General features: G+C 38.4%; 1 protein-coding gene across 1 annotated transcript; it reads right to left on the bottom strand.

Moving 5' to 3' along the window:
* Window positions 1-424: 424 nt before the first annotated feature.
* Window positions 425-23,753, bottom strand: LOC127427446 (CDP-diacylglycerol--glycerol-3-phosphate 3-phosphatidyltransferase, mitochondrial-like). The gene is made up of 11 exons (XM_051675056.1): window positions 23,630-23,753; window positions 20,555-20,756; window positions 18,167-18,244; window positions 17,090-17,186; window positions 15,744-15,933; window positions 15,255-15,433; window positions 10,026-10,441; window positions 9,407-9,482; window positions 7,132-7,280; window positions 6,255-6,419; window positions 425-2,965 (listed from the first exon to the last, which is right to left on the bottom strand). Exons 1-10 carry the CDS (start codon window positions 23,743-23,745, stop codon window positions 6,300-6,302), a joined length of 1,623 nt encoding a protein of 540 aa, XP_051531016.1. The 5' UTR covers window positions 23,746-23,753; the 3' UTR covers window positions 425-2,965; window positions 6,255-6,299.
* Window positions 23,754-24,359: the final 606 nt, after the last annotated feature.

Raw genomic sequence — 24,359 nt, 5'->3', positions numbered from 1 at the left:
TCGCCAGCAGGTAGGTGTGTCTTTTAGACCAAGCCTAAACAATCTAGAGGGAGTCCAGTAGAAATGATGCAAAATCTTAATTTGAATAAGGCGTACCCTTGCATCCCTAGATATAGTTTTAATATATTTTAAAATCCTTTCCCACTCCCCATCCTCCAATACCAAGCTCAGATCTCTTTCTCATAACCTCCTAAGAGCAGTTAAGGCCCCATCACAAAGACTCTGGATCAACGAGGAATAATACACTGATGCTTCATGCCACTTTCCAAAGGATGTTAGCACCATACAGAGGGTGTCTGCAGCTTTAGGGGGCTGTGTACTACCACCAAAATAGTACAAAGTAGACGGTGCAAACATAAATACCTGAAAAATTGAGACCTAGAAATCCCAAATTGCTGGGTTATATTTTCAAATGATCTCAATACTCTGTTTTCATAAAGGTCACCAATTTTTTTTATTTTTTTTGGATGAACCAAAACAAATGCTCTTGCACATTGTCACCAAAATCAAAAAATTCTCAGAAAAAAAAAATAAGTACTGTCCAAAACCAAGTTGGACATTGATGTTGAAATGATGCTGCCTGTTCCCTTTAAAGGGGAAAGTAATACACAGTCAGGAAACTGTTACAAATTAATATGAGTGCTCATTTCCATTCCAGGCATGTTAAGATTTTTTCCAAACATTTCCAATAAATATTAAAGCCTGGTCAGTATTTGAAGCTGTCCCCTAAATCTCTTTCATAGTAATATTGAAATCCATATGCTTATTTTTAGTACTCATGTGTAACCAATCCACCAGGGGATGCAAGTGATAAAAATTTATAAAGAAGGGAGTGTTTCAGGAAGTCTGCCTGATAATCTGCATTTCAGACAGTGGATGTTTAGGGAAAACAAAGAGAATTATAATCTAGTCTGGGAAAATACAGATATTTTAATTAAGGCCGAGGTAACTAAATGCTTGGTGAAATGTATGTGACTCAAACTGTATAACTTCAAATACCCCTGAGATCAACTTTCTTACCTGTAATATTAAGGATGTAGTAAAGATAAAAATAAGATTACAATAGACCTTATTCACAGTAGCGCCATCTTTGATTTTTAACACGAATGAAAATGAGGCTGTGAGGGATAGACTTAAAGGGATAGTTCACTCAAAAATGAAAATTCTCTCATCATTTACTCACCCTTATGCCGTCCCAGATGTGTATGACTTTCCTTCATCTGCTGAACTCAAATGAAGATTTTTAGGGGAATTTCTCACGTTTTGGTCCATACAATGCAAGTGAATGGGTGCCAAAATCTTGAAATCAGCATAAAAGTAGACTCCAGAGGTTAATTCAATGTCTTCAGAAGTGACATGATACACTATATGGCCAAAATTTTGTGGACACCATATGTGCTTGATGAAAATTTGGTTTCAAAACCTCAGGCATCAATTTCCCCCTTTGCTGTAATAACAGCTTCCACTCTTTTGGGAAGGCTTTCCACTATACTGTATGTAGTAACATGGCTGCAGGGATTTGCTCTCATTCAGACACAAGGCTTGGCTTACAGTTGCTGTTCCAGTTCTCCCCAAAAGTGATCAGTGGGGTTCAGGTCTGGGCTTTGTGCAGGCCAGTCAATTTCTTCCACGCCAGACACAGTAAACCATTTCTTTATGGACCTCACTTTGTTCACAGGGGCATTGTCATGCTGGAACAGAAAAGGGCTATCCACAAACAGTTGCCACAAATGTGGAAGCACACAAAGCCCAAGCCATTACATAAAGAAACATTAAGATTTTTCTTTACTGGATTTAATGGAGAAACCAAATTTGTTAATTAGAAGGGGGTGTCCACAAACATTTGACCATATACTCTAGGCGTGGGTGAGATCAATATTTAATTCCTTTTTTACTATAAATTCTCCTCCCTGCTCGGTAAATCGCCACATTTACTTTCTCATTCTTCTTCTTGTGGTTTTGGTGATTCACAGTCTTCATGCATATTGCCTCCTACTGGGCAGGGAGAAGAATTTCTAGCAAAAAAGGACTTGAAAATATTGATCTGTTTCTAACTCACAACTATAATATCACTTATGAAGATATGGATTACTTTTATGCTGCTTTTTTGTGCTTTTGGAACGACAACATTTTGGCAAGATTTTTGGTACACATCTGGGATAGCAAGAGGGCGAGTAAAAGATGAGAGAATTTTCATTATTCCTTTAACATCTCTTCAATGGCTGGCATGGTATAAATCTGTACAAGGCTCCTTGATCCCATCTTGATTTTTGCATTTTTTTGTCAAATTAATGTTCTTGGAAAGATATTTTTTCAATGTTTTGTCCATGGAATGATCCAAAAACACTTTAAACTGTAGTACAGCCCCCTGAAGAAACTGTACGTCTATCCCTCACAGCCTCGTTGTCATTCCCGTCAAAAGTCAAAGATGGCATTGCTGTGAATAAGGTCTGTGGATAGGAACTGGAAATGAAAAAGGTTGAACAGATTCGGAATTCTATTACAATGTCAAGACAATACAAATGTTTACAGCAGATGCATAAAATAAACTAAAATAAGTAAATGCATTATAATCACTCCAAGATGCACTGCACATTAAACCGCTGGCTACACATTTTTTTTATCTGTCATATTGCTTGCAAATAAATGTCAATCACATGAACAGGCTGTATATCATTTACACTGCAGTCTTTCATGTATGATATTGGTTTTACATGCTTTTTCTCCTTGTAACAATGAGCAGAGGTTGTTAGAAGCTGAATGGGTGTTACTGAACAACACCACAGAGCACAATGAGAGGTCTCCAATATTGTTGTCCCTGGAACTCGCTGGGACACCCAGTCGGGGGTTATCAGTCATACAGGGATCAAAGCCATCTGCGTAGAGCGCCAAGGAACCACAAATATTTACGAATGCCCTGTGTTCAAAGCACATGTGTAGGCCAACCTTCATCTGGGTCTTCAACCTGAAAACCAAAGAGAAACCAGCTAAATGTATGCCAGCTTCAGTCTACTCCAGACAATAAATAAGTGTTAAATGTAAATATGAAATATTCTAGATATACCATTTTTAATTAATCTAGAATTTAGTCTGATTTTAGTCTAATCCTGCCACTTAGTAATAATTATAAACATGGAACAAATGTGATAGGGAACAAAGACACCAACAACTTCCTGGCCCAAGTCAAATAAGCTCACCCCCAATTTCTGACAATCTGGTCTGGACTAAATATGGCTCTGGTCCCTCCTTTAATTTACATCTATGGGATTTTTCGCCCGTTTTATTGTCCACCAGTGAAAATCTGATTCCTTTGAAAAGTAAATGCACACCCCTCCTAAATAAGGAAGGGTTTTAAATAACCCCTTACCCAAGTATGAACAATAGTAACAGTGATGCTTGCTTAAGTGAGCACCACTAACAGGAAAAAAAAAAAAAGAATTAATTGATTTACAGTGTACTGTACTTAAATTATCACAAGGGGGCAGAGTCAGCACTACTGTAGACAAGAGAGGCAAGATGATCTTCAATGGAATTTCTCCTGCCTACAGATGAACTTATTAGTTATATAGTTACATACGTTTTTGTTATTATTATTTTGATAACTTTACCAAACTTTAATCACTCCTTGAAAAGTTTAAACTTTATTTTATGTAAATGCCATTTTTCAGAAGTCACTGATAAGGTATCTGTGATGAAGAAGCAAATTCCAAACTATTTGCTGAGTGGCGTGTGTTGGCAATTTAACAAAAGCTTAACCTATTCCCCCCTTCCCTTTCTTCCCATTAAATAACATTTCTTAATGACATTTCTCATAATGATGCTTGATTAAATCTATACATCTATATTCAATATACATAGATCAGCCACAAAATTAAAACCACCTGCCTAATATTGTGTAGGTCCCCCTCGTGCGGACAAAATAGCCAACCCGCATCTCAGAATAGCATTCTGAGATTATATTCTTCTCACCACAACTCTACAGAGTGGCTATTTGAGTTATCGTAGACTTCGTCAGTTAACCGCTCTATACAATTGTGGTGAAAAGAATAGCATCTCAGAATGCCCATGAGGGGGACCTACACAATATTAGGCAGGTGGTTATAATGTTGTGGCTGATCAGTATATATATATATATATATATATATATAAATAATGTATACACACACACACACACACACACACACATACATACATACACTGCCGGTCAAACGTTTTGAAACACTTACTCATTATTATAGTTTTTTTTTCTTCACATTTTAGAATAATAGTAAAGTCATTAAAACTATGGAATAACATAAATGGAACTATGGGAATTATGTTGACTAAACAAAATCCAAAATAAATCAAAACTGTGTTGTATTTTGGCATATTCAAAGTAGTCACCCTTTGCCTAGAATTTGCAGACATGTGCTCTTGACATTTTCTCAACCAACTTCTTGAGGTATCACCCTGGGATGCTTTTTAAACAGTATTAAAGGAGTTCCCATCTATGATGGGCACTTATTGGCTGCTTTTCTTTATTATTTGGTCCAAGTCATCCATTTAAAAAAAAAAAAAACATTTTAATTACATTTTAGTTTTATAATTAAATTCATTAATATGGTGGCACAATTATATTTTTGTCTACAAAACTCATTTCAAACATTTAAGCATTAATTTTAAGATCATAAGAAACATTTCAGTCAAGTGTTTCAAAACTTTTGACCAGTTGTGTGTGTGTGTGTGTGTGTGTGTGTGTGTATGTATGTATATATATATATATATTATATATACACACACACACACATACACATATATACACATTACGAAAAAGTTGGGAACTTGGGACAGTTTGGAAAAGGACTGATTTTTAAATTCTATTCATCTTGTGCTATATTGAAAGCTCTACAACAACATATTATTTGATGACATACCTTGTGAGTTTAATGGTTTTTAAAAAAATATATACACTCATTTTATATCAGATGATTGCGAGACCTTTCAGAAAAAGTTGTGACAGTGTTTACCACCATTTCATCACCATTTATTTTATTAACACTTAAGCATTAGTGGACTGAAGACACAACTTTAAGTTTAGCAAGCAGAATTTTCCCCCATTCATCCATTATGCCGGTCTTCAGCTGTGCAAATGTACAGGGCCTTCGTTGCAATATTGTATGCATCATAATGCGCAACACATTCTAAATTGAAGACAGGTCAGGACTGCATGTAGGCCAATCTGTACCCGCACTTGTAATCCGGCCAGTATGTGGCCAAAGAAGGCAATAAGGTTTTTATTAGCATTTTCCATTCAGTCCCAACTTTATTGGAATTGGGGTTATATAATACATATGTACATTTATATAACGTTACAAAACTGTGCAAGTGTACCTAGGAGAAGTGGTAGTGTTTTAAAGATATTTAAATATCTATTAAATATATTCAAAATATTTCGGTTTTTTATGTTTACTTCTTATACAGTTGGTATGAAGTGCATTGCTAAATAAATTATTCATGGCATTATTTTTAAAACATCAAGATTTTTCTGACTGCCTAAAAACTTTGCACACAGACAGACAGACAGATTTGTTTTTTGTTCTGCAAATTTAAGCTCAACTAAAAATATTGGTGGTCTTTAGTTTAAATACTCTTAATACTCTTTAAATACAAATTTGAAACGAGGCATTTAGCAAGTGAGAATCAAAGCCTGCTACCAATCAGGGGAAGACAAGGAATGGTATGGCATGCAGAAAAACAGCAATAACAGACTCCAGATATCAGCTATGGAGGGCTCAGCGAGGTCACTGTCAGTGCAGCTGAAGTCTGCTGAGCAGCCTATGCCTGACAGTAGTGGAAGACGGAATGGACAGATTCATGCTGCGGTCTGGCCATGCTAATTCTACACTGGCCTGTGTGATGGGGATTTGGGTCGAAGGAACCACTGGAGTGACAATGTGAATTCTTAAGAACCCACTGTCTGGCAGGCTGGGGTTTTGAATATCCATCTTCGGGGAAAGTCTGAGTTTACTGTGTGCAAGTGAGCCAAGTCATTCATTTGGAAATGGAATAAAACGCTGAATGCTGTTTTTTATATGCTTATGGCTACTACCTTGAGAGCCTTTCATGCGAAAACCTCATTTATGCTTCTGCATATTGAAGCGAACACAATACCACCAACCCATTACTCTTGTCTGAAATTAGACATATTATATTTCACCATAATGTGCCTGGTCTTCTACAGAAAAATTCATTTTAGAGGCATTTCAGCAACCAACCTTTCATGGATTGTGAGAGATCTGTCAACCCTGGCCTGCTGTTTTTCAGAAGAAGTTCTTGATGAGTGGTGTTACCAGTTTAACCCATAACTTTACATAGCGGTCAGGCTGATTAAATGTTGAACTCAACACTTCTGTAGAGCCCTGATATAACATCTCCTGCTCCTGGAGAGGACAGAAAATAAGGTTTTGTGTGTTCAGAGGTTTCAGAACTGAGACCAGCTTGTTTAAATATTTATATCACATGATGTACAGTTGTTATGTCACTGATCTTTTACCACCTGATAAGTGAAAATTACAGGAATCTCAGTTCAGGAACAATTAAAGCTTATGGCACTGCCAATTAGTCTAGCTTTATTGTAGCCTATATAAGACATTTCCAGGATCACCATGAAAGATAAATGGCTTTGGCATATCCTTTATGTGTAATTCAGTTTGGGGTATGAAAGATAATCTGACTCCATTAGTCTTTGGTAAGAGAAAGGGTGTGGTCTTATTGAATATCACATTATTACATGGAATATTTGATTCTGATTGGCCACTCACAGAATATACAATATTTTTGTATAACGACTGCAAAATGTGATCGATGTCATACATAGCTATGCTAGTTCCATGTCTCTCGTATCACTACATATTCTCTATCTTCTCACATAAACTAATTTCAGCTCAGCCAATATTTTCAAAATCCATATTTGTCATGTAGCATAATATACAGTTAACCAGTCATTATTACCCCCTTCAGGGGTAATAAACACTGTCTAGGTTTATTTTGCGATAATGACCGGCTGACTGTACATTATCCCTTCCGTATTTAAAAAGAAATTATTCCAGTATCATCATATGGCACCCATCGAGACCACAGAGAGAATCTAACCTGTTGCAACTGGTTCTGGAGTTCCACATTCTCTGTTATTATGGCAATCTGAGCCTCCAGATCTCTGTGCACAGAGCGATACCCAAAATTCGGAGAGCCAATAAGAGTGAGGCAGGGGCGATCCCTTCTTCCCACATAGTACCACAACCCTGTGAAGAGTGAAAATTTGACATGAAATTAAATTAATCAGGTCTGAAATGATGAGCCCAAGTGCAAACAGTTAAAAAAAAAAAAAAAAAAAAAAAAAAACAACCCTTCATAATTACTAGAACCCGGTCTCCCCTTACACTAAAAACCACTCTAAAAGAAAAACAATTAGCAAGTCTATAGGGAATACCATTTAATGAAAAGAATTTGTGACTTACTGCCATATCCTGTGATGTTTGGTTCTTTTCAAAATTAAAAGGCACCAGTATTGTCAGCATCATCAAATTGCTGTACGTAATCCAATTTAGCCATTTCAATGTACGTGACAGTCACATGAGTGTAAACTAAAAAATGCACTGAGTGCCTTTCGTGAATCACAGCCATCTAAAACAACAGCAGTCCTGCTTGTGTGATATTGCTTAATAATTCAATTTTAATCAATTACCTACAAGCAAACTAAATATGTTCTATTATTAGGCAGCAGGAATTGCTTGCCACTTCAAACAATTGACAACAATAAACTCCTTGGCCTGAGGTAACATTCTTACTGCTGGAAGTTGAATATCAGGTAACACAACTGCCGGGAATCCTTGAAAAATTAATTCCTCAGGACTTCCTTATACACACAGAGCCAACACCAATTAGCCCTTTTATGCTGCTACATATGCATTTAAGCTTATTAACACAAAATTAAATTTCAAACCAATACAAGCAAGCACATTTTAAAACATGTCATCAACCAGGGGAGCTGTAAAATCTCCCTTCTACTTGGCCAAGTTGTCTATAACAGAGTCCAGCTTATTGTCTTTCTTGGGGTGCACAGACCTCAGTAGGGTGAAGGCCAGCGTCAGAATGCCAGCTAATGGTCAATGATTCTTTTTCTAGCTCAACTGTGGGGACCTCTGCACCCTGTCTTTTCCCACTTCTACTTCACTGTTTACAAGAAATGATGGCATGACAAGGCTTTATCTAATAAGCTGGACTTCTCAATGGGAGCATGAAATTGAATTCCACTGACTGACTAACCCAAGTTTTCTCGTTTATTCTCTGGGCCATCACTATTCTATTCTGTCCTTCCAGGAAGGGGGGTTTTGTAAAAGTGTATGAGACCACCCAGTTAATTAAGCAATAATCCACAAGAGGTTGTGTGGCAAGATTGGTTAAAACTCCCTTACTTAATGATGCCTTCAAAAGGACACTACAAAAGGGAGAACAATCATGAAAGCCATGCTGTAAGTTCGTTCCAAACTGAATTTTTAATAAACAAATGACCTAAAAAGTCAGTTCCAAATGACTGTTATTATTAAGCCCCACACTTTTCAGCCTTCAAAGCTTTTAGAATGGATGGCAAAAGATTCGAAGGGAATTGGGCATAGGGAAGATTACTTCTGAATGGAACGCACCTTATATTTTGGCCTTAACGCACAGATTAGGGTGGTGTATTGCTTATATAAAAAGCCTGCAACAGCACTATGATAAAAGACACCAATGTTCAAACAATGGTTCCATTTTTTATTGTTAATTATTGGAACAAACATTACTTGGGCCAAGTAATGTAGTTCATTATTCTGTACTGTAGACAGTTTGCAGTCGCCAAGCAAGACATTAATATAGAATCTACTTCACATGAGTACATTTACAGTAATTTCACAACATCTTCAAATGCATCTCATCAGGATAAATACAATCAATCAAATAAAAATTACAAATCAATGAATGCACGTTTAATCAAACAGGAAAAGGTTGCAGTTACAGAAACCGGCAGCAGGTTGAGAAATAACACAGAGGTGGAGTTACTTTTGGCTCTGTGGTGCATTTGATTGGTCTTAAATAACATACTGAAACAGTAAAGCTGAAATAGCTCAACATTCAACAACAGCCAAAAAATGTGGCCAAAGCGTACCTCTGGTTTACAGAGAAAACATCACATGTGTCTGGCAGCCTCTGTATCCTGAAGCAGTCCAGGAAGAACTCAGAGGCTATTCAATCAGATAGAAGGTGCTGGGAAACCTGCTCTGTCCATTAAATTATAAGCTTTCCTGTTACACCCAAGGTTTGGGGAATTGGGAACTTGCTACCTCACTGCTAAAAACACAAAAACAAAAAAGTGCATAAGATAAACACCTACCTTTAGCATGGAAGGTCCAATCAGGACGGTGGTATTCATGCAAGTGGACATGACTCTGCCGACCCAGCTGGCACACCTGAAATGGACAGGCTGCTGTACATTTCACTTTTCAAACCAACAATACAGCATGCAAAAGTGAGAGCAGAATGATTAAATGAATAGTTTAAACACAAATGAAAATTCTGTCATCTTTTACCCTCATGACTTTCTTCTGTGGAACACAAAAGGAGAAATTTTGGTCTTTTTCTCACAGAAACATATCAAATGGCTTCAGAAGACTTGGAATATTGTGCAAGAGTTGTATGTACCACTCTCATGGTGTTTTTGCACAATTTTTGAGGCTTTTGAGTCTCCATTCAATGTAATTGCATGGAAAAGAGCAACTTCAAAATTGCTAATTTTGTGTTCCATGGAAGAATGCGTGTCATATGGGTTTGGAACGACAAAATGGTGAGTAAATAATAACAACTTTTATTTTTGGGTGAACTATTCCTTTAAAGAAATCAATACTAGAAAAAAACAATAAATATTTCAACATACAATATATTAGCAGAAAAAGCACTGATTTGTCCTTGCTGACCCACCATTACATTGTGCCATACTATAAAGAAGTGCACACCTGGTTGTAGAACTGTCGGGCAAGATGAACGTAGGCCTCAGGGATTGCCCCTGCTACTCCTTTGGCCCCAAAAAACCCATTAACCTCTGGTGAGGCCATGAGAATACGGTAGTCTGCTGCAGCACCCAGCACCAGCTGCATGTAGGTGTGCGTTAAGTTGAAGTAACCAGACGTCAGGTAGACAGTTGAGTCTCCACCTGCCTCTGTCAGTAGTCGCTTTGTTACTTGCTCATCCAGGGAAATGCCCAGGGGCTTCATTTGCACAAGAGGAAAGATCCAAGTGTCATTTGGCACCATACCATCTGAGTCTAGGACCTCCGAGCATTCTACTTCTAGCATGCTCTGCCGGACATGTGCAGTGTTCACCACGTCCATGATCCGTCTCTGTGCTGATGCTGAGAAATCTGCTCTATTACCTGTTTGACCACAAGACCATTTGAGAACACTTAACTCTGTGGAACAGTTACAAATACTGGATACATTTAGATCTGTTCCAAAACTTAGTGAGCTTGTTTTAGGCCTGTAAGCAGCATTTTAAGGCATCATAGGCTCGTTTCCAATGCAAAAGCAGTACCAAAAGGTGCAAGACACCTTTTTTTGGGCCAATTCTAAGTGGCTATTCAGACCGAATACAATATTGCATGAAACAAATGCTAGACACAGCATATTGAATAGAACAAAACGTTTTTTTTTAAGTTTTAAGTTCTTTTCAACTTGACACAGCATCTGAAAAAACAGCGAGATGCAGCACTATGGACAAAGACATCTATCTATAGAAGAACAATTGAAAAACAGATTTTGGTGTGAATGGTCCTCAGGCAGCACTGAAAATATTCATCCAAGATAGTGGACAAAACAAAATAAATGTTTAGTATAAATATACTTATTTACACAATATTGAAAAATAGTAATAGTTCAATCCAATAAAAAAAATGACTATTTAACCAAAAAAAAAATTTGTGCTTAGAGTGTACTTAGTAACATGGTAACAACAAGCTGTTTAAAAACAATTATGAGTTGAGTCTCCTACGAGCTTCGCGTGAGGAGTGCTTTTTGTATTACACACAAGTTGTTGCCTGTGTAGAGCTTTCCAAATTATAAGGTTCTACTTCAGTTAGGATGTGGTTTTAAAAAGCAGTTGTCAATGTAGAAAGCTGTAGAAAGCAAGGTAGCGCTCTAGGTTTTGGAATGGAACGTGTCCATCAAAAGTCTATCATAGCAAAGATTCGAATTGATTCTGAGAATCTGCTCTCAACAGGACATACCATATTCACACTTATTTGAACAAGTATGTACAACACCACCAGCACGAAATGAAACGTAATCTATTCCTCTCCAATCCAATCCATTCTATCAGGTATTTACTCATACAAGATCCTGCAAATGCATGATCAAAACCTCAGAGACACGGGTCAATAACTGCTGACTGTCTGGAAAGGCGCTCTGTCAAACCCTGGCGCCTCTGCTATACATAATGTGCCACGGTGAGTCATAGCAAGAGAGATAATCTGTAAATAATGAATTAGCTTCAGGGGAAAACGCTGCATGTTGGTAATGTATGGCAGAAAACTGCTGTTCTATGGTCTCTTTGCTTATTTGGTTAACAGCGAGAATGTGCAAAAATGGAGAGGAAAAAGCTGCTCTGAATATTCTGTTTGTCAAAAGTAGAGAACAACAAAAGTAAAAGCCTCCACTAATATGTGTGGCCAGCGGACAGCAAACAAGTTTCTCTTTGAAGCAGGATACAGGGCTTTCCCCACGGACACAGAGCCAGCCACCCCAAGCTCTAGGCCTCAGAGGTCCAAACACATCCAGTTAACAGGCCTTGGAGTTCAGCGGCTCTTACCGACAGACTGTGGCATCCAGTTACTTGAGATACAGATGCAAGATTGTACTGCCAACATAGCGAATGAGCTCCTCAATGGACCGGGGCTCCAGTAATTCTTACTGGAAAATTAGGCTTTTGCCCTGTCTCCACACATCTCTTTGCAGGCAATTCATATTAAGGATTACACCGACTAGTCGATTAGTTCTTGACTCTGGGTCTGTGTCAACCAGCTGTAGATCACATGACTTGACTTGAGTCGTGCTTGTTCTGTACAGTAAATGGTGAGGACAGTTTCTCTCTCCACAAACTGTGTATCATTAGTGTTGTATAATAACTAGGACTGTTGAATTAATGCATTAATTTAGTGTGATTAAAATGTATGCAATTAATCATACCCCCTGACCCGTACGTAAATTCTGTTACTACATATTTTTTTACTATTGGGGCAATTCAAGCTTGAAGTTCATGTATCATTTACTGTAAGTAGGTGTTTTAAAGGGCACATGGGGCAGTCAACATGCCTCAAACAAATTCAACAAACAGAAAGAGAGCCAGGATGACACAAAGCACAACAGAATGCAAGGATGTCGAGACGTGATTTTCGTAGTGTCAACAAATTTAAACTTAACACAGCATGCCAAAAAAGTGCCGTTTACGATGCTGTAAAGCAGTCAGCGTCCGTCTGACGCACACTGTATGTATATAGAGCAAAAATATAATTATAAATAGCGCAGTGGCTGCATTTGAAAAGATGTCATATAAACAGCTTGGCAGATTGGTCGTGTATGGTAAGAAATGGGAAAATTACTTGGCCTTTCTGGAGGGCTCTCGGTGAGGATAATGTGGAAAGAAACATGATTGTGCATTGAGCAGATGGAATGTAAAATAGAGCAGATGGAAAGTAAAAATGCATCCTGTGAGAACAGGACAGATTGGCGAGTGCGATTGCAAAATGGATTGATGTCTGTAGGCTTACAGTACATTCAATGATATGGTAATAAAAAAAATATAGGCTATTGACATCTAAAGCCCAAAGTATACTTTGGTCAGATGTGAACGCTAGGCATCTGCGTACTGGACGCATGACGCAAATTTCATCATCAGCAGAGTGCTCGAGCACTGAACGCTTTTGGCCAGGCTAGTGTTCGACTGTACGCTGACGCCAAGTGTTTGTCAAAATGGAAGTATACCTTAGGCTTAAGGCCACTTTTTGTATTGCCTAATCAATCCTTTACTTGCCAATAATGCAAAATATATCTGAATATCTGAACTATATAAATTATATTAATAATTATGTATTATTTATATTAAATTATCTTTATTTAGGGGCCTTTCTCAGCAAATATTAACATGTGATTAATTGCAATTATTATATACATAAAAAAAGTCATTGATTCGCAGCCCTAATAATAACCTGTAAAATGTATTTGAAATGATCCAAAAGTGAAAATAAAGTGAACCTAGAGGACTTTGCATTCACAAAGCATGTTATGTGCAAACTGTGTTGCAGATGTTAAAGTATTCACATACAAGCCCAAATTCTTGCAAACTGCTCCGAAGCTAATCCAGTGTCACTCACAGGCTGGCAGAAACAATAAGTGGAAAAAGGCTGTTTTTGCACCATTTATGACAATGCAAGTCACATTTATCTTGCGATGGACATATGCACAACTTCGTTTCTCACCTGCGCGAACCCTTCTCTCCACTCACACACTCTCCGGTAGCACAGCTCTGGACTTGCCAGAAACAGCAAAGACCGCTGATGCTCCATGTCATATGTTAAGTCATTAACATAAGGTACACACTGACCCACCGATCAGTATAAATTTGTAGTTTTGCAAGCTCTAATTCATGTACTGTCACAGATGAAGCACAGAGAAATGTCACCCTGACTCAAGTTCATGTGCTTTTTAGTCTTGGATTTTTTTCCACACTGATATTTTCCTCCTTTTACCGTCATAGTTAACTATTCTTGTTTTTGGCTATCAGTCCATCATTTCCCGTTGACCTCATTGTCTTGACAGACTATAGCAAGGTCCAAATAGCTCCTTCCCGAACCTATCATCCTCCCACATCTCTCCTTTCCTCCCTCCCAGCACAGATCATTTACCACCAGCAAGGTGACATCATTGCACTATTTCTGGGATCTGTGAAAAACTGTGGGCCCGTTCCACCACGATTATGTCATCGAACAGCATGGTGGCGCTTCTGTTATGGATATGGACTTGGGCTGAATGAGCATAATCACTCATTCACTCTGGGAACAACTGGACAGAAAGATACACCAATCACTCCTGAAGCTCAGCATCACAAGAGCACCAAGTCCTGGAGCTCACAAAGACTTCGATGTTCCTGTTATTCAACATGTAACCACAATGCCAGTATTAAAAGGAAATGAGTGTTGGACTTACCATCATAATTTCGGATTAATTTAGAGTAAAACGGGGGAACCACAAGTGACATTCTCTCTATAAAAAAAAAAAAAAAAAAAAAAAAAACTATTTTAAACACGTCTTTTCAGGAATACTTTGATAGTAAAGAGATCATCAACCAAAAATGCTGACGAAGTTGCTGCTCACGTGCATTTTGATAGACTTCCTTTATCCAAATAATGACACAATACCTAAGGACAAATCCCTTTTCAAAACTCATGGGAAAATTTACTTTGTCATCGTGCAACATTCATGAGTCAGAGGGACACAGTTTTGATCCAGGCTGATAGAATGTCCGCTTCAGAGGAAGATGAGCACTCACAAGAAGAAAACCTTGGATTTGCTTAAGTTTTGTGAGGTTCGTGAATTACATCTGTTTCAACGAGGTGTCCATATATTTTCAGATGTCATGTGATTTTTATGTAGACATTTTTTAAAGTAGATTAGACAAAGGGGAGAGAGCGAGAGAGAATGAAATGAGCACCTTAAACCTCATGAGTTGTGGTGCGTCTGTTGCGGCTCTGATATGCAGGACGGTTTAAATGAGACATTGTTGTGTGTTGGTCACGTAACAGCAAAACAAACTGCGATTGGTCATTTACATGTCTCAGGCAGCTTCTTCACATGCAAGCAGGCGATTCTCAGTGCCCTCACGGCTTGAGAAACTAATTGGCCAAACAGGAAAATGTATTGGCCAATGCTGATAATTAAACATTCGGAATATTGGATGATTTTTGGGTCGCCCACTTGTCTTGTGGCTGTACTTTTGAAACAGTTAGTACTTTAACATTTACAGATTGGTCCCATTCACTTCCACTGTAAGTGCCTCACTGGGACCCAGATCTTGTGGTTATTAACATTATGCCATAAATGCTGATGATTGAACTTAACTTGGATTGAACTCAGAATTTTCCTTTAAGAAAGTAGCTTCTATTTTACCAAAGGTTCCTCATATTTAACGCCACTTGCCTTTGTAGGGATGCACCATCCCCTCCATCATGTGCACACTGTTGTCAGAGTGGAGCTGCAATGACACATCACCCACGGCTCCCACCAGTTTGGCAAAGAAATCAGCCACCTCCCGGCAGTCCTCCAGAAGTACATAACGATCCTGACGATTGGTGAAATAGGAGTCGCTCAGATTTGCCCTGTAAGAGATGGTATCACACTCAGAGTAAGTCAACAGATATTCCCTCCTCTAATGAGTGGAAGCTGTTTGCATAGCTTCCACAAAGTCTATAAACAAGCCATGAAATGTATAATCATCTCTACGATGCGCTTGTGGGAATATTTGTACAGATAACCGTCAGTAGAATTATCTACAATGAAACATGATTGCTGATACTTGAAAATGTTATTTAAATTGAGCATATTTTTGTCAACAAACCCTAACGTAATCATGCGTCACGTGTATACAGTTCATGCATACGTTTGCATGTAAACAGAATGCATACACACCCACTTATGATTAGACTGTCGTCAAAAAGGTACGCCTTGATGTGCTGTACCCCTATGGTTTCGTTGAAGCGTTCAGGCACCAGAAGGCGCAACAGACCGCGCAGGTCTGGAGTGTGGTACAGGGACACTCTCATCTGCTCTGGGAAACGCTGGAGCAACGGCAATAACATTGTACGCGAATTGTGCTTGCCTGCATATGCAAAAATAACAACAGCTAGGGAAACAAAGAAAAGGAACTGTGCATGCACTAAAGCTACAGTACCATTAATAAAAGAAATACACTAAAGGGATGTTCACACCGACAGCGACTAAACTGCTGAAGGTCGTCAAGTCTCTGTTACTGGTAGGCATTTCTACTTTACTGTTGTATCCAACAGTATTAGGTGCTGCACTACCATTGGTAGTCGTTATGTCACGTCGCTGCTCATTTTCATTAAGTTGAGCTCTGCTCAGCTTCACTCTTATTGCCGGAAATGACCATCTCTAATTGAAACTGAATGACTTCAGGTTACTTTGTCAATCCAAATCGCTGTCAGTATGAACGGCCCACTATAAATTAAAACACCAGAAGATCAGAAGCAAGTAGGAACTGAACCACTCAAATCAAGGAAGTCTATGATGTGATAAGATGCCTCTGACACCATGAACCATTAAATTTGAATTCATCATTGGATGAATTCTAAAGCACAACTGTGGTTGTGATCTTGGTGATCAATGTAATGACTAACAATTCCTGGTAAGTAGTTTTCAAGGAAAAAGAAGAAACAGGGAAAAGGTCTGAACTCTACCCTACAATTATCAAAACAGGAAATCCTCCAAAATTACACCCATGCTCTTCACAAAAGATATCAAAAAAGACATGTCTTATGCATGTTAGTCACTCATCAGAGAGGAAAGCAAAGACAAGCAGGGGATTTCCTGTAGGCATTATTTCCTTTTGATAGTTTCATTGGAATGTGATCAGAAAGTGCAAGCTATGTCTTTACATTATTATTATGCACATTACCTTTTCAAAACACGTAGAATTTATGTTCAAAAGGAAGTAAAAAAGACACAGTGAGAGATGGGGAATGTGTGCCTGTGTCTGTCTTGGCTGATCCAATCACAAGTGGTCACATTTTCTCATCATGAAATCATCATGACAGTTTAATGTGTACACTACAAAGGCAATGTGGTCACATGCCCTTTGACTACTTCCGAATGTGGCTTGATTGATCCGAACACAAAATATTTTGGACCCTGTTCACTTCTCATCGGATCACCCAAGATGGACCTTTATATCAGGTGTAAACAGTACCTGTGAGACTGAGAGAGAGAGAGAGAGAGAGAGAGAGAGAGAGACAGACCTCTTGATCCTCTGGTATAATCCAGCAGAAAAGACACTTTGAGATCAGGTGCATCATCTTCCTGTGAGTGCTCTAAGGCCACTTCCATGCAATCAACCTTTAAAAGAAATGAGCTGGTCATCGAAAGAGACTTCTGCCTTTTATAACTGAGGTTAGACTAACAAACTATCAGCTGTAGCCCTATACAGTAGGTACTGGTTCTAAATAGTAGTTCTAATATAAATTCAAAGCAATGCCATTAATAAGCCGACCTACAGCAAGGTTAATTGCAAATCAATGGGGTCCAACACCTCCATGCTCCAAAAAAGAAAATATGGATTACATTTATGCTGACTTTATGTCCATTTTAGGAGCTTGAAATTGACTCCATTGACTTGCATTGTATGGATTTATTCACATCATATCGTCATCAAAATATTTTTGTTTGTGTTCTAAGGATGAAAGAAAGTTATACAAGTTTGAGAAGACATAAGGGTCAGTAAATGATGAGAGAATTTTCTTTTTTAGTGAACTATTACTTTAAATGGATGCAGGATTCTGCAGGATTTTTCTATCCATCTACTTGTTCAGACATTATTTGGGAACCTTATGGCTTGTCCAGCTGGTTTTGCATGTTGACGTGAACAAGAAAATGTTAGCAAACATTACATCAATATATTGTAATTACATTTTGCAATCTAGATTTTTTACATTTTCTGGAAAATTTGAAATTCTGGTAGCTTAGAAAAGTAATACCACATCTCTCCTCAACAAGCTGCACAATTTCATTCATGTCCATAATTGGGGTTAGGAGTTTGTTTAAATCCCTAACTCAAAGTATGAGCAGTATTAATAGTGATGCTCACCTCAAAAAGCATCAATAACACCAGGAACAATCATAAATCTTTCTTATGATCATTGTGTGAAAACCTTCTTTACCTTTCAGGAGTTAAAACAGATCAGTTTAGATATGCTCAACCTCCAATCAGAAATAATCAGAGCAGCTTCCTCCTTATGTACAGTAAAACTGTCACACTCAGATATAACAGTCACTTGCAGTGATCAGTGCCAGTAAAGATGTACAAACAGGCTACATACAAGATCTTGCTCTAGAGGTCCTGTGCCAAGGTACAGTGATGCCATCACCACGCGGCTTTTGGCCGTCTTGATTCGAGCCTAGGCAAATAAAGAGAACAATGAAATTAAAAAGAGATATTGCTTTATAAATATAATATCTATATATAATATATTATAGTGAAAAAAGCAAACTGACAATTAAAACAAGTCTATACATCAACACTAGACTTTTTTCTAAAATGGTTTGTTCTTTCAAGACTCTAAGATCTTACATAGAAGTAGGTGATAGATAAAAGTAAAACATTTGATATATGTCAACTATAATTTCAAATACACATACACACATGTGTGTGTATATATATATATATATTTGAAATGATGGTGTGTGTGTATGTGTATGTATATACAGGTGCATCTCAATAAATTAGAATGTCGTGGAAAAGTTCATTTATTTCAGTAATTCAACTCAAATTGTGAAACTCTTGTATTAAATAAATTCAATGCACACAGACTGAAGTAGTTTAAGTCTTTGGTTCTTTTAATTGTGATGATTTTGGCTCACATTTAACAAAAACCCACCAATTCACTATCTCAACAAATTAGAATATGGTGACATGCCAATCAGCTAATCAACTCAAAACACCTGCAAAGGTTTCCTGAGCCTTCAAAATGGTCTCTCAGTTTGGTTCACTAGGCTACACAATCATGGGGAAGACTGCTGATCTGACAGTTGTCCAGAAGACAATCATTGACACCCTTCACAAGGAGGGTAAGCCACAAACATTCATTGCCAAAGAAGCTGGCTGTTCACAGAGTGCTGTATCCAAGCATGTTAACAGAAAGTTGAGTGGAAGGAAAAAGTGTGGAAGAAAAAGATGCACAACCAACCGAGAGAACCGCAGCCTTATGAGGATTGTCAAGCAAAATCGATTCAAGAATTTGGGTGAACTTCACAAGGAATGGACTGAGGCTGGGGTCAAGGCATCAAGAGCCACCACACACAGACGTGTCAAGGAATTTGGCTACAGTTGTCGTATTCCTCGTTAAGCCACTCCTGAACCACAGACAACGTCAGAGGCGTCTTACCTGGGCTAAGGAGAAGAAGAACTGGACTGTTGCCCAGTGGTCCAAAGTCCTCTTTTCAGATGAGAGCAAGTTTTGTATTTCATTTGGAAACCAAGGTCCTAGAGTCTGGAGGAAGGGTGGAGAAGCTCATAGCCCAAGTTGCTTGGAGTCCAGTGTTAAGTTTCCACAGTCTGTGATGATTTGGGGTGCAATGTCATCTGCTGGTGTTGTTCCATTGTGTTTTTTGAAAACCAAAGTCACTGCACCCGTTTACCAAGAAATATGAGCACTTCATGCTTCCTTCTGCTGACCAGCTTTTTAAAGATGCTGATTTCATTTTCCAGCAGGATTTGGCACCTACCCACACTGCCAAAAGCACCAAAAGTTGGTTAAATGACCATGGTGTTGGTGTGCTTGACTGGCCAGCAAACTCACCAGACCTGAACCCCATAGAGAATCTATGGGGTATTGTCAAGAGGAAAATGAGAAACAAGAGACCAAAAAATGCAGATGAGCTGAAGGCCACTGTCAAAGAAACCTGGGCTTCCATACCACCTCAGCAGTGCCACAAACTGATCACCTCCATGCCACGCCGAATTGAGGCAGTAATTAAAGCAAAAGGAGCCCCTACCAAGTATTGAGTACATATACAGTAAATGAACATACTTTCCAGAAGGCCAACAATTCACTAAAAATGTTTTTTTTATTGGTCTTATGATGTATTCTAATTTGTTGAGATAGTGAATTGGTGGGTTTTTGTTAAATGTGAGCCAAAATCATCACAATTAAAAGAACCAAATACTTAAACTACTTCAGTCTGTGTGCATTGAATTTATTTAATACACGAGTTTCACAATTTGAGTTGAATTACTGAAATAAATGAACTTTTCCACGACATTCTAATTTATTGAGATGCACCTGTACATACACACACACACACACACAGCATAAACAGTATATAATATATACACAGTAATGTGCTGGCACAATTTTTATTTTATTTTTTTACAACCACACAGTCATATTTGTAGTGTCCTTTGAAGGTGTAATTACTTAGCTTTCACCCAGTATTTATGGCTTACAAAAAGTGTAATTACATCAGAATCAGATTTATTGCCAAGTATGCTTACATATACAAGGAATTTGTCTTGGTGACAGGAGCTTCCAGTGTACCACAATACAAAAACAGCAGCAAGACATAGATAATAATAAAAAATAAAACTAATTATACACATTCGTACAGACACACACATACATACATACACACATACACATGGGTAGTGCAAATCTAATACAATCGCAAATCTAATACTTAATCCCAAACTAAGATTAACACACACATACCTTCATAGTCTGATAAAACTCATCAGGTGAATTAAGGATGTGGATGCGGCCCCCCGGGACCCTGAAAGCGGGTGCATAATCAGCCATCCAGTGGAACCTAGAGTGGAGGCCCTCAGCTCCAGTGAAGCCCGGAGGCCTGGAGGAGGCCAGGGGTGCTGGGTCAGCCTCTGCCAGGAGAGGGGCCAAGAGCAGCACAGCGGACCTACAGGATGACAGGAAGTAAAAGAGAGAAGTAATTGAGGGATGGACGGACAATTCCCTTTACTCCATTTCCAAGAATATGACTGCCGGTACTGTTAACATTGCAAAATCTGGTGGCTGAACAATGGTTTGCATTTATTGTTGGCCTCATACAACAACACACTAATTTCAAACTCTGTGTTCTCCCATTTACTTTATCTTTGTGTCCTTCTCTACATCAGATTTTGCAGGAGTTTTCAACACTACATAAGCTGACACAGTTAAGGCCAAAACAGGGAACTGACAGATATGACTGAGCAATACAAACCACATTTGAACATAAAGTTAAAACTAGTAAATGTGAGTGGTGTGGGTAGTTGCCAAGGCATTGCAGTTGCTAAGTTGTTCCGATCAGTTTTAAGCACATTACTATGCAGTTGCTTGGGAGTTTCTGGGTAGTTGCTTACTGTCGCAGTTCAAAAGAGCCATTATATTCTGGTCTGTATGTAAGGCTGTTATTAAAAGAATAGTTCATCCAAAAATCTAAATTCTTTCATCATTTACTCACCCTCATGCCATCCCAGTTGTGTATGACTTTCTTTCTTCTGCAGAATACAAACAAAGATTTTTAAAAGAATATCTCAGCTCTGTGGATCCATACAATGCAAGTGAATGGTGACCAAAACTTTGAAGATCCAGAAAGCCATAAAGGCAGCATAGAAGTAATCCATATGACTCCAGTTGTTAAATCCATGTGTTCTGAAGCAATCTAATCGGATTTGGATAAGATCACACCAAAATAAAGCTCTTTTTCACTGTACATCTTGTCATTGCAGTCTCTAGGCACGATCATGATTTCAAGCTTCACTTCCTAGTGCTTGACGCATCCGCAGAGCGCTAGATGGCACTAGGAAGAGTAATCAAGCTTGAAATCATGATCGCCAAGGAAACTTCTGATATCAAGATTTATAGAGAAAAAGTTACATTTTGGTCTGTTCTCACCCAAAACCAATTGGATTGCTTCAGAAGACATGGATTTAACCACTGCAGTCGTATGGATTACTTTTATGTTGCCTTTATGTGCTTTTGGAGCTTAAACGTCTGGGTCACCATTCACTTGCACTGAATGGACCTACAGTGCTGAGATATCCTAGAAATATTTGTTTGTGTTCTGCAGGAGAAAAAAAAACGTCATACACATCTGGAATGGCATGAGGGTGAGTAAATGATGAGACTAAATCTTATGCATGTTAGTCTAAATCTTTAAAGTCTATCCCCGTGCAAACTGTGCTGGGGCCGCTCCTTAAATTAAATGTGAAATTCTATTATATTTTTCACCCTTTTTATTGTCCACCAAATGAAAACTAAATCCAATCACTTAGACAAGTAATAACACACCTTTTCTCAACAATGCTACACAATCTGAGGTATCATTAATGTCCGTAGAACAAATGGTGCGGGACAAGGTTTAAATCTTAGGGTTCTGGACAAAACACTGCATATGAGCAACAGCAATACTGACTGCAAATAATAGCATTTAACCAAATGACTGCAAACCTAATTTCAAACTACTCAGCAGCACTCTTGACTAGGACCCCAAACATGGCCCTAAACAGTTTACAAAGTCCTACTCCAAAGGCAACAGTATTCTGAAGACACAAAGGCAGTAATATGGTCTGTATGACACAGTATGCAGTCTAAAACCATGCAATCCCTCACTCAGATCTACTGCCAAACACTAAGGTCACGCTGAGTTCTCCACAACACAGAAGGTGTTTTCTTCACTGAATCCAGAGTCTCACCACACATTACAGTAGATCTCGCATTACTCCTGAAAAAACAAAACGAAAAGAGGCGCCTCTGAGAGCGTCATGACCCTGTGCAGGCTGAATGTAGTGTAAAATAACATGAAGGGAAATGGTAGGTGAACCACTGATTAAGAATCTCTACTAGTTAACTGCATGTCTCACACATACAAAAAACAAGGCCTACCAAATCTGCCACAACATGTAGGCTTCATGCCAAAAAAAAAATTATATAAATAAATACAAATTACAAATTAAATAAAATAAAAAATACACTAGAAAAGCCCTAAAAGCATTGCATAAACAGCCTGGAAGGGGATTTGACTGAAGTCACCTTCTCATGAGACTACTGATTGTCCTCTGAATGGCTGCATTGCAAACCAGTCCTTTTATTGCAGTGCAATGTGATAATAGTACTCCAGCAAGCTTTAGCCTGTTAGATGTGAAAAGTACAATAAGGTGCTGGATGTCTCTGATCAGTGGCTTTCTGACAATCAGATCAGCTTTACTTGGTCTACATACTTATATTAGATGCTGTTTATGTCCCGGCTCATGTGCTCTTAATATCGATGGGATAAAACATTTAAAGACGCATGGCTAAATGAACAAATGTCCATATTCTAAATGTAACCAGATGTGAATAAGCATGAACTGGGTGTGTAACTACTAGATCAGACACGCCTGAACAGATAACATTTCTTTAGAAAACAAAAATGCAAGTACTGAGAGACCATATTTGATCATTTCCTCCAGTCTCAGTTTATTTAGTGGCTGTAACCTTCATCACACTACCCGATTGGTAGTATGACAGATGACAGCTCATTAAGACAGACAGACAGAAGATATGGTGGTGCTTACTGGAAGTACTCCAGTCAACGTAAGCTGAAGTAAAACCATGATCATCTCAGTTTTTCACACGTTTACAGCACATATTTGCAAATTGGTTTGCAAATCTACACCAGAATGCAAGATCTCTTCCTCTCACAACCACAAGCTAACGTTAGCCAAACACGCATGACTTCATCATAACTCGATTTCGATCAACTGTATCTATGTGATGACACTGTGCAGTAGATTAGCCATCACTAACCCTCTTCTCCGATCATGTGTCCTGAAGAATCTGTCTGAAATCCTCGTTAAAACCCTGGAGAGCACTGGAGTGTAAACGGAGAACACAAGTCTTTTCCATATCATTGGCGCCGCCATGTTTTCACAGGAATTTGAATATGGAAACTTTATCTAAACTCGGACCTACTTACATTGCACGCGACAAGTAGAACGCGTCAAGAGCGCTTGATGAGAGTGCAGTTCACTACAAAAATGAAAATTCTCTTATCATTTACTCACCCTCATGCCATCCTAGAGGTGTATGACTTTCTTCTGTTGACCACATACTAAGATTTATAGATTAATATTTCAGCGTTGTAGTTCCTCACAATGCAAGTTAATGAGTACCAACATTTTGAAACACCAAAAAGCACATAAAGGTATCATAAAAGTGATCCATTAGACTCCAGTGGTAAATTCTATTTCTTCAGAAGCATTATGATAGGTGTGGGTGAGAAACAGATCCATCTGTAATCCATTTTTACTATAAATTCTCCTCCCTGCACAGTAGGTGGCGATATGCACGAAGAATGCAAATTGGCAAAAACAGAAAAAGAAAAATGTGAAAGTGGATATTTACCATAAAAAGGCTACATACAAGAATATTAATGGTTGAAACACTTAAATATTGATCTGTTTCTTACCAACATTTCTCATATCGCTTCTGTAGATTTAACCACTGGACTTTATGTGCTTTTGGATCTTCAAAATGT

Source organism: Myxocyprinus asiaticus, chromosome 36, assembly GCF_019703515.2.
Source record: "Myxocyprinus asiaticus isolate MX2 ecotype Aquarium Trade chromosome 36, UBuf_Myxa_2, whole genome shotgun sequence".
NCBI lineage: Eukaryota > Metazoa > Chordata > Actinopteri > Cypriniformes > Catostomidae > Myxocyprinus > Myxocyprinus asiaticus.
The sequence above is the reverse complement of the archived record's forward strand: the minus strand, read 5'-3'. Positions and strand labels throughout refer to the sequence as shown.

Excerpts from the sequence above, each read along its gene's own strand:
- LOC127427446 (XM_051675056.1), bottom strand. The coding sequence starts at position 23,745 with ATGGCGGCGCCAATGATATGGAAAAGACTTGTGTTCTCCGTTTACACT. Across the intron at positions 20,757-23,629 it reads ACACATGATCGGAGAAGAGG|GTCCGCTGTGCTGCTCTTGG; the intron begins GTTAGTGATGGC and ends GTCATCCTGTAG. Across the intron at positions 9,483-10,025 it reads CCCGACAGTTCTACAACCAG|GTGTGCCAGCTGGGTCGGCA; the intron begins GTGTGCACTTCT and ends TGTCCATTTCAG.